General features: G+C 45.3%; 1 protein-coding gene across 2 annotated transcripts; it reads left to right on the plus strand.

The window, feature by feature from the left end:
- Positions 1-4,514: 4,514 nt before the first annotated feature.
- RAD1 (RAD1 checkpoint DNA exonuclease) lies at positions 4,515-17,636 on the plus strand. Of its 2 annotated transcripts, none has more exons than XM_078594557.1 (8): positions 4,515-4,611; positions 7,126-7,303; positions 10,179-10,329; positions 13,054-13,165; positions 14,104-14,301; positions 15,169-15,267; positions 15,773-15,893; positions 16,802-17,636. In XM_078594557.1, exons 1-8 carry the CDS (start codon positions 4,529-4,531, stop codon positions 16,889-16,891), a joined length of 1,032 nt encoding a protein of 343 aa, XP_078450683.1. In that variant the 5' UTR covers positions 4,515-4,528; the 3' UTR covers positions 16,892-17,636. The 2 variants fall into 2 exon arrangements, with proteins under 2 accessions (XP_078450683.1, XP_078450684.1); XM_078594558.1 differs by lacking the exon at positions 4,515-4,611 and adding an exon at positions 4,646-4,733.
- The last annotated feature ends 441 nt before the right edge of the window (positions 17,637-18,077 follow it).

Raw genomic sequence — 18,077 nt, forward strand, 5'->3', positions numbered from 1 at the left:
GCATCGTTCACGCAATTACAAAAATAATCCTTCACCGCATCATTCATGACCCACAGGATGGGAGTTACAATTTGTCAAGGGCGGTAGGTGGCGCATTGGGTGGGAATTCTATAACTAAAAAAATACCCCAGGTAAACGGAACAAGGCCATATATTTGGACCTTTATAATTCAAATAAGGATCCTAAAGTTAATCCGGAACTACACATGTGACCAATGTTAATAGCGCTTGAATAGAAGTGATGTGTTCAGATGTATTTGTTCTTGTTAGAACTGGCAGCAGCGTTTTGTACAAACTGTAATAGACAAAACACAACTAGCAGTACCGTACAAGAGAAAATAACATTTCAATCGTCAATCTTTGATGTTATAGGAAAATATCCGTCTTCAGCATCTGGCAGAGACAGAATCAAACTCGGTGAGGAAATATTTATTCAGTGAAACAAATATTTTAGTTAAATTCCTAATATACGGCTCTGGGTCAAACAATGTCGCCTAAAATCCTCATCGTAGCCCTGAAATCAGAAGGAAAAACACCCAAAGACAGATTTTAGACAGATTTGATCTATTTCAGCAGGAAGGACCCGATAAGCTGTTCAGCTCAATTTCATAGGCGCTTTGCGACTGTACAGATATTATACAGTACAGATCTTTTTGTCTGAGTTTAACATTAAGACTAAGTACATTTTGGGTCAACGACTCCTTGCGTGGAGTTGTTTTTCTCTTACCCTACCTTGCATTTGGCGAAATTCAAACGCGTGTGAGTTTGGTTGCTGGGTTTGGTGAGATTTGACGAGCGCAGACGCCGGTAACCTGCGGATCAGGAGCCGCATGCGGCTTTTGAGGAACTGCTTCGTGGCGTTATTTATTAAGTAGCGTCTCATATTCACATGCATTGCGGCTCTTCAAATATTGCGTTTTTTTTGTTATACAGAATTCGATATAAATAGTCCTTCTTGTTATTTTAGTTACTGACCCCTGGGCCGAGCGGCAGCATGACGCGGACCAACTCTGACAAGGTAGTAAGGGGTGGCGATTCACTGTCCACTATTCACTACATGAAAAGTATATATTATTGTCCACCATACTCTCTGCGATGTACCCTCTGATCTAGAAATCAAGAACTTATATCATATTCCAAGCCAACCTCGATTCAGTGGATGATCAATCGTTTTCAACCGCTGTCCCTGATATCTGCAATTTGCTCTTTCTAATGGCTGTCTGCACTGCTCACTCGAGTCCGGGCTTAAGACTTTCCTATTTCTCATCCATCAATTTCCAGATGAAATGGCTTGATCATCAATGGAATTACATCCACAGCACATTGATATCCATGCATTTTCTACTACAAAATGAAATCGTATTTTCTACGACAAAATAAAATCGTCTTTTTCCACGATTGTATTCACATCTTTTTTTTTGGACATTCAAATTTCATTATGTTGTATTGAGTGTACACACCACTGACACTGCCACCGTGAGATCAAGATGTCACTTCAAAACCCAAAAGCAAACAATATGACAGTTTATTCTTAAATAATTGCGGATGTGACATACACAATCAGACCCGAGCATCTGCGCACACAAAACAAAACACGCACACCTCGTGCATTCACTGCCTTCTTTGTCGTTGCCATGCTCACACACGCGTCACTCACGCACACGTCACTCACGCACGCGTCACTAAAACAAGCGGACAGCTTCTTCACAGGCCCCCAATAGGGGCTAGAGTGAAACGACCAGCTCACACATTCACATGCTCTCAACGTCACATCCATGAAAATTTTACAAATAATTTGAGATCGTATGATGTGGATACCAGCGTTGGCGGAATGATTGACAAAAATGTTTAATTCTGTTTTGTTTCATTGTTTTCGTTCCATTACATTGAAGGGTCAAAAGACCATCTGACATATGAAAATGACTTCGGACGAGGAAAGTATAGCTCAACTTTATGGTCTATTTGCATCTTGACTTAAAGCTTTTGTGACCGAAGGAATTCGCATTCTTTGGGTCTTTCGGTAAAGTCACGTAGATAGGTTAAAAGAAAACAACAAAAAACTACGTTTCGATCGCAGCACAAGCGTTCGTCATCAGGAAGCTAACCCTTTCAGAACAGGGGTCCCCAACCCCCGGGCCGTGGACAAAGCATCGGTCCGTGGCCTGTTAGGAACGGGGCCGCACAGCAGCAGCAGGTGAGAGCGGTGAGTCCGCGCGTGGAACCCGCCCCCATCGTTTTATTATTCACCACTTCCATCCCCGCCTCTTTCCCGCACTGCGCGCTTGGCTCAGTCACAGTGTTGGTAAGCCCACAAGCTGCTAACTCCTAGCCAAAATGAGTAAAAAACAAACGTGACTGGAGAGCTTCTTTGAAAAGGGGAAAAGAACCAATGATGACCCCCCCCCCCGTCCGTCCGTGAAAAAAATGTCTTCCACGAAACCAGTCCCTGGTGCCAAAAAGGTTGGGGACCGCTGCTTTAGAAGCTAACCCTTTAGAAGTAAACTGAGTTTACCTTTAGAAGATAAACGTTGAGTTGTATAAGGGCACCACGGGGTGACCAGCCCCTCCCCACCCAGCCCCACCCCTCCCCACCCCACACCAAGCCCCACTCTCCTCACCCAGCCCCTTCCCACCCTCCCCACCCAGCCCCTCCCCACCCAGCCCCTCCCTGCACGATAGACGGACGGACACAATAATCCCCTGTGGGCTGGTGTAACCAGGAAGTTCCAACCAGTATTATTTTAATCTTCTGGCCTCTTCCCTTTGCACCAATCTGATTTTAATGCTTCGATGCCTTCTAATCAGAGGGGTGTGGTGGCGTCGCCGACCAAGTCGGTTATCAGTGGCTCTGCTACTTTTGAACTTGGCCTGTCTGTGAAGTCGTTAAGACTTCTGGCAGTCTACCCCCCCCCCCCACACAGACATAGGGTTAGCCGTCAGGCCTAACCCTGACACATGTGCAGTGAGCGACTTCACACACATGTCTAGTAGAAGGCTTCTCATTTATTAAGAGCACACAGGGATGTTCTAACACGCAGCTCATCTCCGTCCTGCGCTACGCTGGCTGGTTGACGAGCGTAGCAGCGGTAACGGAGCTGGTCTTGCAGAAGAACAACCACGTGGTCGAAGACGAAGGGATGCCTTGAATAAAGGTGTCAGTTTTGTACCAGTTTAAAAGGGTAAAACCCTACTACTAAACAAATTACAGTTACATGTACTATTACTTAGCAAGTGATGCTTGCCTATGTGCAGTAACAACACATATCTTACTAATGATGGCTTTTACATGCATTGTTTACTGTGATTTAGACTTCCTGCACTGCAACCCGATGTAAAAAAAAATGTGTTTACATTTTAATAAATCGCGGTATCTCACAGAATGTTCTGTACGAAGAACATTACAAAGGTGTAAATGGGATTGCTCATTGCAGCCATACATTCTATAAATTAATATCACTGTACATTTTACACCATTAGAGATTCTAGGCATTCACAGCACTATCAATTAAATTTCTTAAAGTCACAGTAATCTCTCCTTGTATTCATCTATTAAATCCACTGTGTACAGATTCATAACCTCTATACATTGTAAAGGTGCAATGGGATTGCTATTCCGTAAAATAGATCCACAGTACTATAAAATTTATATACTATATATATTTTATATATTCACATTTCCGTGGAGTCTACAGTTCAATACCACGATAGATCACATACACACCACTATATATTCAATAATTAAAATAACTTGTTACTGTAGATTAAATGTTCTATAGATCGACACCACAATCAATTGAATGGAATTACATACTAAATATTATATTCACATCCTTTGGGTCTTTCGTTAATATATTCACACTCCAAAGCGTACGGCATCAACACTGGAATCTGCTGTGCTGCCCGTTTCTGTTGTCCAACACGTAGCCCTATCACAGCCCATAGCACCTGGTATGCATGGTGGTTGCCCATACGAGCACTTATCCTATCTCCAATAAATTTTGCCGGAGCCAATTTTTGCTACTGGAGGTGCGTTTTAATTAAATATTATGTTTGTGCAGTTTTCGATTTATTCTTTATTAATTTGGGAGGGGGGGGGGTGCTGATTTCCATTTCCTTGACTTGCCCCACTTGTTGACTTTGTCTTATTGCTTTTGTCATTTTCGTAACCTAGCAGAGTCGGGTCCTGAAATAAAAAAGGGGCTCCCCCACCCGCTCCTATTTGAACAACAACAAAAACCCCCAATTCAATGTGTTTCATCGTCATCTTCTTTTGGACGGCAAGGTTCAAATCTGCAACAGCATCCGTGTACATCGAAGTTATAAATAGCCCTCGCGGTGTGGACATCCAAGTTATTAATAGCCCAGCGGTGCGTAGATTAACCGATACATATCAACGGCATGTCCCAATACTCTGGGTCTCAACGGGGGCACTGGGTGAGTGGCTGGGAGATAGGAAACCTCGACCCCACGGGGGGGAGGAGGGGGGCGGGGGGAGGTTCCAGATGCGGGGTCTCGTGACCCACGGCGTTATGACGTCACGCGGCTATGTCGTCATGTCTCTTGTGCAACTTCCCGCCAAAAAAAAAGTTCAACCCTCGGCCCTCCCCTGCAGGTATTCCGGCATTCATTTGCGTTACAAACACATTCCGGTGGAGCGTTTCGGCGGTTAAGTTCGCCTCGCTTGAAATCGCCTTCCCCCATACAGGAGATCTCCTCGCTCTGCGGCGGCCCGGGGTTAGTAACGCGCGGCGGCTCTTGACGCCGCGATGCGAGGCGAGGCCAGGGCACCCCCACCCCGTAGGCTCCAGAGTGGAGAGAAACCAAAACAACAACATTCGTGTCCAGGGTGGTGGTGGTGGTGGGGGGGTGGTGGTGGTGGTGGGGGGGGTGGTGGTGGGGGGGGGGGGTGGTGGTGGGGGGGGGGGGTGGTGGTGGGGGGGGGGGGTGGTGGTGGGGGGGGGGGTGGTGGTGGTGGGGGGGGGGGTGGTGGTGGGGGGGGGGGTGGTGGTGGGGGGGGGGGGTGGTGGGGGGGGGGTGGTGGTGGTGGGGGGGTGGTGGTGGGGGGGGGTGGTGGTGGGGGGGTGGGTGGTGGTGGGGGGGGGGTGGTGGGGAGGGGGTGGGGTAGTGGTGGTGGGGGGGGTAGTGGTGGGGGGGTTTGAGGTTGGAGGGGGGGTTTAGGGTGGGCGGTGGTGGTGGGGGGGGGCGGTGGTGGTGGGGGGGGGCGGTGGTGGTGGGGGGGGCGGTGGTGGGGGGGGGGGCGGTGGTGGGGGGGGGGGGCGGTGGTGGGGGGGGGGGGCGATGGTGGTGGGGGGGGGCGGTGGTGGTGGGGGGGGGCGGTGGTGGTGGGGGGGGGGCGGTGGTGGTGGGGGGGGGGCGGTGGTGGTGGGGGGCGGTGGTGGTGGGGGGGGGGTGGTGGTGGGGGGGGGTGGAAATTCCTCGTTGCGAACAAAGAATGCGTCGTCGTTGTGCACTCTTCGTGAGAGTTGTATCCGTAAGGCGGCCACTGATGTGTGCTGCCACGATTTAGTACCAATTTTATCCCTATCGAGGGAAAGGGGATATCGATTTGTCTGTGTCAATCCCCTTGGCCCAGCTTTCAACTACAGTACTTGTTTTCATTTCTCTGTATTATGTACGTGCGTTTGTTTACGTTTAAGAACAATACGTTTGCTAAACTTTACTGGACTTACTATGTAACATTACGTTAAGTCATTACAATATTTGAGGTGTCGGCATCTCGCGTGTAGACAAAGAGGCTTGGGATTAAGCATCGTTCATTGCCGTGTACCTGGCATGCATTGCAATGCAAAACAATCACGCGGGATATACCGCCTCCACATATCTGTTACTTCCACGTAAAAAAATATAGATATTTAATCCTAGATTTGAAGCTTTCGTGACTGCAAGGATTCATATTCTTAGGTTATTTCGGTAAAGTCACGTAGGTAAAACATTAAAATTAATAAAAATAAAATAAAAATCACGACGTTTCGGAGGCAACACAAGCTTCCGTCTTATTAATTTTAATGTTTTACCTACGTGACTTTACCGAAAAAAACCTAAGAATATATTTAATCCTGTGCATAAGCCATCAGCCGCACGGCATTCAAAGAACGCATTTTTCACTCGATCAATTTCGCCATGCAAGAGCCTCATCAGCAGTCAGGCTCTGACTATATTTGAACACAACACAGCGACGTGGCTTATACTGCAGTAATAATAGAGCACGCCTGAAAGTCATATTGAATGTCTATTTGACACACGTAGGCTTTCGCGACCAATATCCATAATATAGTTTTTTTTTGGTCAGATCGCGTAAATGTGTCACGTAAACAGAACATGACAATTCGTTACTCGTATAGCACACCGGTGTGTTGAAGAGCAAATCCACATGTACAATCTGGTTTAACGACACTTTTATAATTACGCGATTTCTAACCCAAAAAATAACGTATGGATCACATTGAATGTGTTGTTTCTCCTAGAAATGTAGATCACATACTGAATCTGTCCACGCATAATCGGAATTCTTGCGGAAGTGTGGATGTTCAGAGTATCGAATAATCTCTTTCGTTCATGATTCAATTGAGCAACTATAATTTTACATATTGCGTTAGGAGTAGTGGAGTGTATCGCTGTGATATTTGGCTGATGTGCATTTCCAGGTGATAAGCTACTTTATTGAGCTCTTATTTGTGGCCAGGTCGCTTCTGAAAATGAGCTGTGTTGCTCAGTGGCGCTTGCCCGGTAAAATAACAACAGTTTGCTTTTCATCGTGTTTTTTGTATTTCTGGATCAGGCGATTGTTTGTTCTGGGTGACCAGAATAAGGCCACTTATAATCAAAGAAAAGGGCCACGGAAAAGAGCCAGAGTATAACCATACCTGTTAACCACTTATCAGTGCCTACATTATTATTACAGACCAATTCACACCTTATTGGTCTTATAAATCACCACGTTCATCCTACAAAGTCCCGTCACGAGGGAGAAACACAAACAAATAGACATTTTGAAACGGCTGTACAACCGTATGGACCTGAAATCTCTATTTCCCTGTATAAGAATACGGGTTGACCGGAATATGTATATCGACCATATAATGAATGGCTTGCTTCCTATCGGCAGGGCGATGACGTCCGGAGGGAGCGCGGTGCTGTCGGCGACGATGGACAGCGCCCGCACGCTCGTGTCGCTGTTGCGCGCCGTGCATTTCCGCGACCACGCCACCTTCCTCGCCACGCAGCACGGCCTCAAGGCCACGGTGGAGGACACGCGCACCCTGCAGGCCAACGCCTTCGTGCAGGTAAGGTGCCTCTACTTCTTCTTCTTCTTCTTTCCCAAGGCAGCCTGGGCGGTTCTGAGCAGTCATTAATATTTCAGTCCTAAGTGGTCGTTTCTTTTTGATCGCATGTTTTTTTTCTCCCATAGGATTCCTATCGGAATTGGTACTCGTGCAGAGAAGTGCATCATCACTGAATGTTATAAAAGCAGAAATCAGACCTACTCGGTGGCTGAAAAATGGGTCTAATGTACAAACACTGATTTATAAAGTACACGCATCAATAAGAATCGCCTTATTAAATATAGTCACCTTTCACAATCACATTTTCATATAATTCCAGAACCTTTTTGATTCCTTCCAGAAAGCAATTATCTTTCAACTCATTCAAATACCTTAACACATACTTCATCCTAAAAGCACTTTCCAACCAAAGAGTATGCTCCTCATTGTATTGGAAAACTGCTGAACTTCCCTGGGTGTCAGGTCTGGAGAATAGGCAGGATGTGGCAGTTCCTCACTGGTGGCATTGCTTAACAAAGCTGCCTTTGCAACATTTGAAGTGTGTACTGGGACATTATCATGCACAAGCAAGGGTGTGGTTCACATCTTTCCATGGAACTTTAATGGCCCTCATGCAGTCGATAGGACAAGTCTGTATAATATTTACCTCGCCACTGTGGTGACATTCTAATTACCTCACCTGGTATACAGGAGGTTGTGGGTTCGATCCTGACCCTGATGCCTGTATATATGCCTGTACATTTGGAGTTTGCATGTTCTCCCCGTGGTCGTGTGGATTTTTCTCCAGGTTCCCCGGTTTTTATCACCACATTTGTAAACATGCATTTAAAGTATTAGGCTGCTATAAATTTCGACATGATAAGCGACTTCGTTGAGCTATCATTTGTGGGCAGATTACTTCTGAAAAAGAGCTGTATAGCTCAGTATAATTTAAGTTGTAAAATAAAAAATACAGGCAGTCTCCGGGTTACGGAATGGTTAGGTTCCCGAGAACAATCCGTAACATGATTTTTCCATACATTTCAGAAATGAACAATTTTCCCCCAAAATCAGGATAAGTTTCCATATTCAGAAATATTTATGCCTCCCCGACCCGATTACTAGTTCGTTTTCTCTCAGTACTGTATCGTGTTGTTGTCCATTCTCTATTGCTACCTGTATCCTATCGCGATACATACTCTTTTCACTTCCTATTATACTTTCATTTCATCGAATATTTACCCGAACACTACCCGTAATGAAACTAATGGAGCATACACTGTTTCCAATTGTTTATGAATGCCACAAAACATGTTAATATTAATTGTTAACAGAAAGCAGTCACTTACAAATGTTAATTTGCCGTGCATTTGACTAGGCCTAGACGTCTCTGATCGCTGTTGGTATTCCAGAACAAGAACCTTGGCCTACATCCTAAAACATCTGCTTACCAGGCAGTGGTCATCACAACACATCTCTACAGCTGCGAGACGTGGACCTTGTACAGTTGCCACATCAGGATGCTTGAGGCCTTCCATATTAGGTGTCTTCAATGCATCCTGGGGATAACCTGGCGTGACCGAGTGTCCCATACTGAAATACTCTGCAAAACCCACTGCATGAGTATGGAGGCTACCATCATGCAGTACTAACTTCACTGGCTCGGTCACGTCATCAGGATGCCAAAGGCGGTCCTGTATGGCAAGCTGCACCTAGGCCACCGGCCTACAGAGGGCCAGAAAAGGCGCTACAAGGACCAACTGAAGATGGCCATGAAAAATTTCAGTCTGAGCCCTACCCAGCTGGAGGACACTGCCGCAGAATGCTCCGTCTGGTGCCAGTTCTGCCAGCAGGGAGTGTTGAAGCTCGAAGAGGACCGAAGTGAACTATGGAAAAGGCAGAGACATGATGCCAGAACCATACCTACACCTCCAATCAGCGACTTCACCTACTCTGTCTATAGCAGACGCTGTGGGTCGAGGATTGGACTTTACAGTCACACAAAATCCCACAAATAGAGGCAGAGGAGGAAGGTCATCGTCAGATACGATGGACAACTTGAAGAAGAAGAAGCAATCGAAGTGTAATTGTGTTAAATAAAGTATATACAGTAAATAACTCATGAAATAAACTTAAAATATAGAAAACTTGCAATAGAAAGTTACGAGACGATGTGGTGCGTATACGCACGGTAACAGCGTGACGGTATTCATCCGCAACCTCGCACGCTGCACTACTACTTGCGCTTAAGTAAATAACGAAAAACTTTCCGCATTTGATTTTTTTACATTATTTATGGGAGTATTTCCATAAGGTCAGATTTCCGTAAGTCGAGTCTTCCGCAACCCGGGGACTTACTGTAGTTTATAGTTCAGTTTATAGCGTCATATGCACCACACTTCCCAAAAAACCGGTACACATGATCCTCTTGCCTGTAGAATGGTCTAACTTAAGTTTCTTGGGTGTTGGAGAAGTTGGATGTTTAGACTGTATGACCTGCCATTTAGCCTCGGGTTCATAATGGTAAATCCAGGTCTCATCACCTGTTAAGCTTGTCCCAATCTGCCTTGATTATAAGGAAAAGTTATCAGATGCTCCCTATTGATGTCACGTCATTCTGAGCACTCAGTGTGCACACATCTTGTTTATTCTCACATGATCATGTAACATTTGTTTCTACTGATTCCACACTAATGCACAAGCTGTCAGCTAACTGCAACAGTAAGAGCAGTCTTCAAAAACTACGTCATGCATAGGCTTGATGTTTTCCTCATGTCCTGCAATTGCAAGCCCCGTCATGTTTGCATGCCCTAGTTTCCTGCATGTAATCCCTTTTTTCGCATTAATATGTATCCAGTACGTACCCATGTATATCTATCCCCCACCCCCCCCGCAGACTTCACTTTTCCACACGTATTCCCTGCTTGAGAACCCAGTGTCGTTTCGCGTGAACCTCACGGCATTGCTCAGCTGCCTGACCATGTTTGGTGGCTCCTCTTCGTCCACTGCGTCGTCCTCATCTGCATCATCGTCATCAGCTGTGAGGGGTACAACATTACCCTTAGAGGCACAACTTACATTACAGCTTCACAGTGCATGGAGACTCACAGTTCTGCCATGGAGACTCAATCAGAGTCCACATGGACTCATACTGTGTGCAGTCAAGTGGTTCACTGGTCACAGAACTCAGCTGTAATTGCTGAGGTCCTGGGATTGAATCCAGGTTTCTGCCACCTATGATTAAATTGGGTTCTCAATTATAGCTAGCTGATCTCAGTCTGGACTCAATTGACTGCACGCAAATCACATTATTTTAACTTAATTTAGCTGAATTCCAGATCTGAGACTGAGAAAATTGCAGTTATAGCAGGCCCTGAGGGAAAGTGCAACAGTGTGTAAATATCACCACTGGGGAGACAAAGGCGGCCGGGCGTGGTGTTGGCCACCCACCCCCTCATGTGCCGTGCCGACCTTCATAGGTGCTCGGTAACAGCACTTGCCCCAACAGTCTGTTCAGGCTATACAAGGGATCTTTGTCTTGTGTGTTTGCCAAAAAAAACAACCCCTTATCTCCTCAGTGGTGCCTCACGGTAACGCTGTAGTGGATGTGAGCAATGCTATGGGGGGGGGGAGGCCAATTCCAATTTTCTGTTCCCCTCATGGTGCTCTTAGCCACTACAGGGGCCAATGAGGGCTGTGGATGGGTGTGAGGGGCTGGTAATCATTTAAGTGCAGTGCTTCTTTAACATGTTTAATCTCACTCCTCAGACTTTCATCATCTGAGACTTTTTTAGCCCGATCTATGAGCATCTTAATGAGAGAGGATTTCTGTGCGGGGAGATATGACTGCTTTCAAATAAGCATCAAAATGCGTTTTCTTTCGGTAAACACAGTGTGTTATTTAACAAACCTTATTAATTGGCTATGTCCGGTGGAAGTGGGTTAACGATACGTTTATATTTACGATTTATATTCCATTAAACCTTTATTATGAATGACATAATTAAAACAAAATCTTTTATTAGTTAAGGCCCACTGAGCAAAAAAATATATTTTTCACAAGTGAGCTGGCCACAAATGATAACTCAATGAAGTGGCTTATGGTGTGGGAATTTCTAGCAGCCAAATACTCTAAACTAATGTTTTTAAATGTGGAGGGAAGAACTGGAGGGCCCGGATAAAAATACACGCGACCATCGGGAGACCATGCAAACTCCAAATATACAGTCATCAGGGTTGGGATAAAACCCACGTCTTCCTGTATACCAGGTGAGGCAGTTAACGAAGGGGCGGACCGCACAGACTGTAATAACTACAGGGGCATCTCCCTCCTCAGTGTGCCGGCACACATGATGATGGGCAGGCCTGAGTAAAGCTACGTGGCCAGGAGTCGGAGCCATTCCTTGTTCACATTGGAGTGCGACAGGGATGTCGCCTCTGGCTCCCACATTATTTAACATAATCTTTGACTACGTAGTTCCATCTGGTACAGATACAATGGGAGGCTGATCGATGCCTGGGTGCAGTCAAGGGATGGCTCCCTATTAGTTAGCCATGTTATGTATACTGATGATCTGGTGATTGCTGCTCACTCAGAGGAGGAGTTGGAAGCGCTGATGCTGAACCTGGAGCATGCCACTAAGAGGTGGGGTCTTACTATCAGCCCTACCAAAACTATGCACCTGCCTGGGTATTTTGTGCCATCAAACACACCATCCCTCAACTCACTATTGGTGATGGAGTGGTTGTGGAGAGATTTCCATACCTGTGCAGTGTGCTTATGACCAGCTCCGGTTTAACAGCAGAGGTCTCGCTCTGAGTTAGTCGGGCGGCATTATCTTTTCATCATGTACATAATGCTGTGTGGAACCTACGTGATCTGTCACTCCACACAAAGCTTCGGGTCTTCTCGGCCACGGTCATGCCCTCCCTTTATGCTTGTCAGATGTGGACCCCTCGAATGAAACATCTGCACCAGTTATAAATATTCAGTCTGGCCTGCCTACGATCCATCCTGGGTTTAACCAGGCTGGATTGTGTGAGCAGCACACAAATCCTTGAAAGATCTGCACACGTTCCCATCAGTGACCCCCGGCAGGGATGGCTGTGTTGGCTAGGTCATGTAGCCCACATGCCCACCCACTGCATGCTCAAGCAGCTTTTCTTTGGCCGGATAGAGGGGGCTAAATGGGCACAAAACGGGCTGGAAAAGAGATGAACTGATGCAGTAAAGGATGTGGAACTGAGTGGACTTATTGAAGACTGGTACCAACGGTGTCAAGATCGGCCTCCATGGAGGAGGCTCATGAAGGACACTGCTGAGCAGTTGGAGGCAGTCGCCCTCCAACAACAACGGACGGCAGAGGAGTGACGCTTACAACAGCGTGTGATGCGCTGGGCCACTAAAATGCAGCAAGTTGGCACAGTAGGGGGCACAGCTGGTGCATCTGCCAGTTATCTAAGTAATTTAAACCATGGCACCTGGGTCTGTCCCGTGACCTGTCAGCGAGCCTCCATCACTTCTCGTGGCCTCAAAGGGCACCTAGCCTGGCACAGGCGTAGTGGTGATGTCACCACCACTTTGTGGTGAATGGCAGCTGTTGTTGTTGGTGACAGTGCCTGCCTGTGTACCTATACAATCTTCTTGTGTTTTTGAAGTGTCCATTTCAGTCATGTTACTGCTCAGTTATGCTCGATAGGGTGTGGCCGCGATGGTCACCCATGAGGGAGTGTTTCCTTCCCAATGCATGTACATGTGTCGCGCTGTGCAGGTGGGGCCGCACGCACAGTGGCACCTCCTGTGGCTCTGAGCCTGCGCTACGGGGGGTACGGATCTCCCCTCATCCTGTGCCTCGAGGAGGGGGGTGTTGTCACTGACTGCAGGTCATGCTTGGCACAACACGTGCTTGTGTGTGAATGAATGTGCGTGTGTGAATGCATGCCTGTAAGCGTGGGGAGCCATAGTATTGCGGTTAGAGCGATGAATCAAGTTAAGTTCCTGCTCACGGCCAACACCAGGGACGATTATCTGAACCGGTCTTCGGCCTCCCCTAGGTCGACTCGTCCTTAAATGTGTACCCTGGTGCAGTGTGTAAACATTGTCACTGGGGAGACAAAGGCGGTTGATCGGGTCTGTGGTTGGCCTTGTGTGCTGCACCGGCCTTAATAGGTGCTCACTAACAGCAATTGCCCCAAATGTCTGTTGAGGCTACAAGGGGGATCTTTATTGTATAGGGCTAGTGCAGTAACAGGTTCACATACAACACTGATCTTAGTGATGGGTTTGATTCCCAGCTTTGCACATCATAAATGGAAAGTGGTATCTGAACTGAACCCGAGTCTCCCCTGGTTTGACTCATCCTTATATGAGTACCTGGTACAATGTGTTAAATATTTGGTCTACCCATAGCTCTGACCACCAAACCCTCCAATCCACCGTGTCGCCCTTAATATCTGCTTGCCAACAGCACTTGCCACGGCAGTTATTTGGGACACTTTCTGTATGCCTGTGTATTAGATGTGTAATTATTCACTCCCCCAACAACAAATCAATGTATTGTAATTTTTGGAAGTCACCATTTTATATATTTTTTAAAATACCATATATATTATATTAATTGTTTTATTCTGTCTCACGTAGTTTTCTTTTCAAATAACATAAATGCAACAGTACAGTATTTTGAATCTGACTTATTTGACCCATTGCGTGTATCATGAGCATAAGAATCGCTGACATTATGCATCATGACATACCTATTCGTGTATGTCTGTGATTGTCTATACATTCATGTGTTGATACTGTACTTGCCTGCCGGTGCCAGCCTGAGGACGCAGGAGCCAGAGGACCCCCTGGATTTTGAGTTTGGGGTGTCCAACGCAGACGAGGACCAGCAGACCCCCAACAAGGTTATCTTGAAGGCAGAGGGGCTGAAGGAGGCATTCGCCGACCTAGAGCTGAGCTCGTCCGGCGCTGAGGTGTCTGTCCACATCACCATGTCCCTCGCTCGGCCACACTTCCGGTAAGCTGCCTCTCCACACTCTGCGGTTGGTTACCTCCTTGCACAAGCCAGACACTTACTGCAGGAATGTGCCAAACGTCAAAATGAAGGATCCACTTGAAAAAGACCCTTACAATTCACCGAGGCTTTCATGGCTTAAGGGCATTATCAGAATCTTTATTTATACTGGAGGAATCTGATGACCTATGAAGTTATGTTTCCACATGTCCAGTAGGGGCGGATCAGCAAGTTTATATGGGACATGACAGAAACCGTCCTCTGCGACAACAGGACTGTTGATGTTTCTATTACCATGGGCAATGCAGACTCCGCCAGTGCAGTACTGGACTAGGAGGCGTGTGATAACACCTGTCTTTATTCGATGATTTGGGGTCACAGTTCAATTCATTGATTATTTTGCCGTCCCTTGTGTTAAAATCTCTAGTGGCTGTAGGTTTGACATGAACCAATTACATTGTTACAAGCATGATGGATTGTGTATTGTGAGTATAAGAATCGATTTTAATGGATGAATCGATGCATCGGTTCATGCTTTGTAACCAGAGGGATTCAGCACTCCACTGATGCAATGAATTGTCATTATTCCATCCCATTTTAGTCTTGTTTTACAATCTGTGTATATTTTAGCTGTCTTCGCAAGATGCATAAGAATTTCGTTTAATAATTAAATCCTACATCGTTACGTGCCTAGATAGCGAGCACTGACCAAGAGCAGCATCAGGGCCCATATCTGTGTCCCCCGAGCTCTTTGGCCATGAAGCTCCATGGGCTGTGCTTGTATCCGTAAATTAATATATGTCCTTGCTTGTCCCTGTGTGCATCCATGTACATCTGTGTGTCCACCCTTATTTGTTCTTTCTGTCTCAGGCTGTCCACGTTCGGACCGCTGGGAAGTACGCACTGCGACTTCCCCAGAAACTCAGACATGGTGGAGTCGTTCCACTGCACCAAGGCACAGACGAACCGGTACACTACCATTCATGCTCATAATACGTACATACTCATGACTAACCTTTAACACACTACCAATCCCAATTCTGTTTGTCTATCATCCTGTCTGACCTCTGCTGGCGGCTGGACAATAGGAATCTGTGGGCCAGTCATTACTCTTAACTACTCTTATACGACCAACTCGTATCACACCAGAAACAAGTACCTATTATCTTCACATTACCAAACCCCAGGCATTCACTTCAGTAGTTATATTAAATAAATTTAACAACACACAAAGGTGCCCTCACAAACAACAGGAAGGCACATCTGCCATCTGTTTCCAGCCTGCATTTCACCGTCGTAATGAGTTTTTCTCACAATTTAAACAAAAGTATTCGATTTGAGTTATAGTAAATGTTTTATGGGTTATTTTTCAAGTAGCTTTTTTCAGATGTCATCAACTACATTATGGAGCGTGCAATTTTTTGTTCTCATTTGTTGTGCTTTAAAAAAAAACACGGTTTCTTTGTATTTAAAGGTACAAGGCATCGTTCTTGAAACCTAGTGTGAAGGCTTTGTCCCAGGCAAGCAAGGTATCTGTGCGCATGGACTGGCGGGGTCTCCTATCGCTGCAGTTCATGATCCCAAATGACGGGGAGGTGAGAAGGGATACAGCACTCGTGAGCGCTGTTACCATATTAATTAAGTCATATTGAGCTTAATACATACAGTAACATTTGCACGGTTGGCTATGTATGATACGAAATAAGTAAAACATACATAATAAAATACTACGTGTTATTTCCACCATGTAAAGTCACTTTTAAGTCTTTCAAATTTGGGCTTCCTAGAACGCACTCTGATCATGACAAAGTCAACACAGAAGCAGGCTATGTATACCAAAACAATGATGGTGAAAACTTTAACCCAGGACCATATTGTGGTGCAATAAATTTCTGTTTAATGTTTACTTCGTGAAACAGACATTTATGACATATATAATAAGGAAACATCGTTCTCCTGGGTATGTCTTTAATTCATCAGCTATGAAGCAAAACAATTGTATTTCTTAAATTGTTGCCATGTCAGCAAACAGCCATGGAAAATGATTCCGACTTCAATCGGTGCTTCATGAGGCCACTCTTGCATGACATGAGAGGATGGTTCTGGATGCTCCAAGTTCGCTATATGGCAGTCGGCAAGCTATTGTAGTCCCAATCACTTTTATTTGACAAATTGTAAAATGAAAATGTTTGCGGGTTCGTTTGTCATTAGTGACTGAGCTGATATGACTAAACTCCATTAGACAGAGTAGCATGAATCAGTCATCTTTTTGTGGGTGAGAGTCCGAGGCTCAAGTCAGGACTTCTACTATGAGCCCCATACGTCACCCTGCCATCTGTTAGATTCCCATAGATTCTGGACATCACAAGCTTCCATCCCTGTGTGTCTACTGAATGTAATTCATGTGAGTTGACCTTAGTGGTGAAGGTACAAATCCTTCCATAACCAAGCTGTTAGAAGGCAATTGTTGGCACCCTGTGAATGACAATGTATCTTTTTGCAGGTCAGCTTTGTCGAGTACTACTGCTGTCCTGATGATGTGCAGGAAGAGGATGATGATAATGATGATGTAGTCAATAGTGACGACGATTAAAGTACCTGCTTTTAGAAGAACCACGGTGTATTCATAACCCATGTTCTTTAGCAATTTCAAACAAGACTAACAGGACTGGTCTTTAAAGGGTTTTTTAGACAAAAGCCTGACAGAGCAGTCTCTTAAGGAGTCTTTAAGATGGACTGACAAGACTTTGCACTCTTGCAACCTGCAGACAACTGCCTGTCAGTTAAGTTGGCTAACCAGTCTGAGTATATTTTACTGTTTACTCGGTTTTCCATACAGTTGTAATGAGAAGCTTCATATAAGCCTGTATCAGTTCCCTCTTGTTAACGTACGCTATTGACGTGTTTATGGTGCGTTTTCTCGTGAAGTAATTTGGTCACCAGAATAAATAAAAAGTGTATCACTTTCTCAGCTCACCTCTTGCATGCGTTAAAATATTGTCCAGAAATGGAATAGAATTTGCTGCAGGCATTACTGGCATGCCAGCAATGTGTTGATTTGTGGTGGGCTAACCCTCGGTAACTTAAAAAAAAATTGTCACCTGTATTATTGTTCTGTATATAAGTTGACAGAACCCTGTTACAACCCTGCTGCAGTGGTTCAAATTCTAGTTGTGACATTGGTATCGTTATATTTACCGTTCCAACTTTGTGAAATCTGAAGCTTCATGTCCAAGAAGTTCTTCTGAAGGCACTTCAATCGGCCTCTATTTACAGTAGACGGTTCATGCCTTTTAACTTAAAGTGTGTAAATATGTAATAAAACAATATAGATGCCACTTGTGAATCTTGTAATTTTCTGCGTGGGTGAAAGATGTGTATACGAGAGCGTGGGGCTGGGAGAGTAGTCTTTGTGCTCAACAGGGTAGGTGAATTGTGGTGACCAAGGATGATGCAGTTCATCAATTTTGATTATGCTCAGTCCGAGTTACAGCACGTAAGAATACGTGTTTTTTTAGTTTACACGCTTTTATTTAACTCACTCCGTCTGTTGTCGTATCCTCAAAAAATCTTGTAACTCAAATGTTACCCACTTCCCAATGTGCTATTGACTGCAAACTTGGTATACTTATGTCATTCTGATGACAATACTATATTCTATCATAAAAACTCAAATGCTTTTTTTTACATTTTACACGCTTTTATTTAACTCAGTCTGTTGTCGTATCCTCAAATTTTGTAACTCAATTTCAACCGTCTTCGCAATGTCGTATCGACTG

The sequence above is a fragment of the Lampetra planeri genome, chromosome 5 (assembly GCF_965212315.1).
Source record: "Lampetra planeri chromosome 5, kcLamPlan1.2.h2, whole genome shotgun sequence".
NCBI lineage: Eukaryota > Metazoa > Chordata > Hyperoartia > Petromyzontiformes > Petromyzontidae > Lampetra > Lampetra planeri.

Excerpts from the sequence above, each read along its gene's own strand:
- RAD1 (XM_078594557.1), top strand. The coding sequence starts at position 4,529 with ATGACGTCACGCGGCTATGTCGTCATGTCTCTTGTGCAACTTCCCGCC. Across the intron at positions 10,330-13,053 it reads ATCGTCATCAGCTGTGAGGG|GTGGGGCCGCACGCACAGTG; the intron begins GTACAACATTAC and ends CGCGCTGTGCAG. Across the intron at positions 15,268-15,772 it reads ACCAAGGCACAGACGAACCG|GTACAAGGCATCGTTCTTGA; the intron begins GTACACTACCAT and ends TTGTATTTAAAG.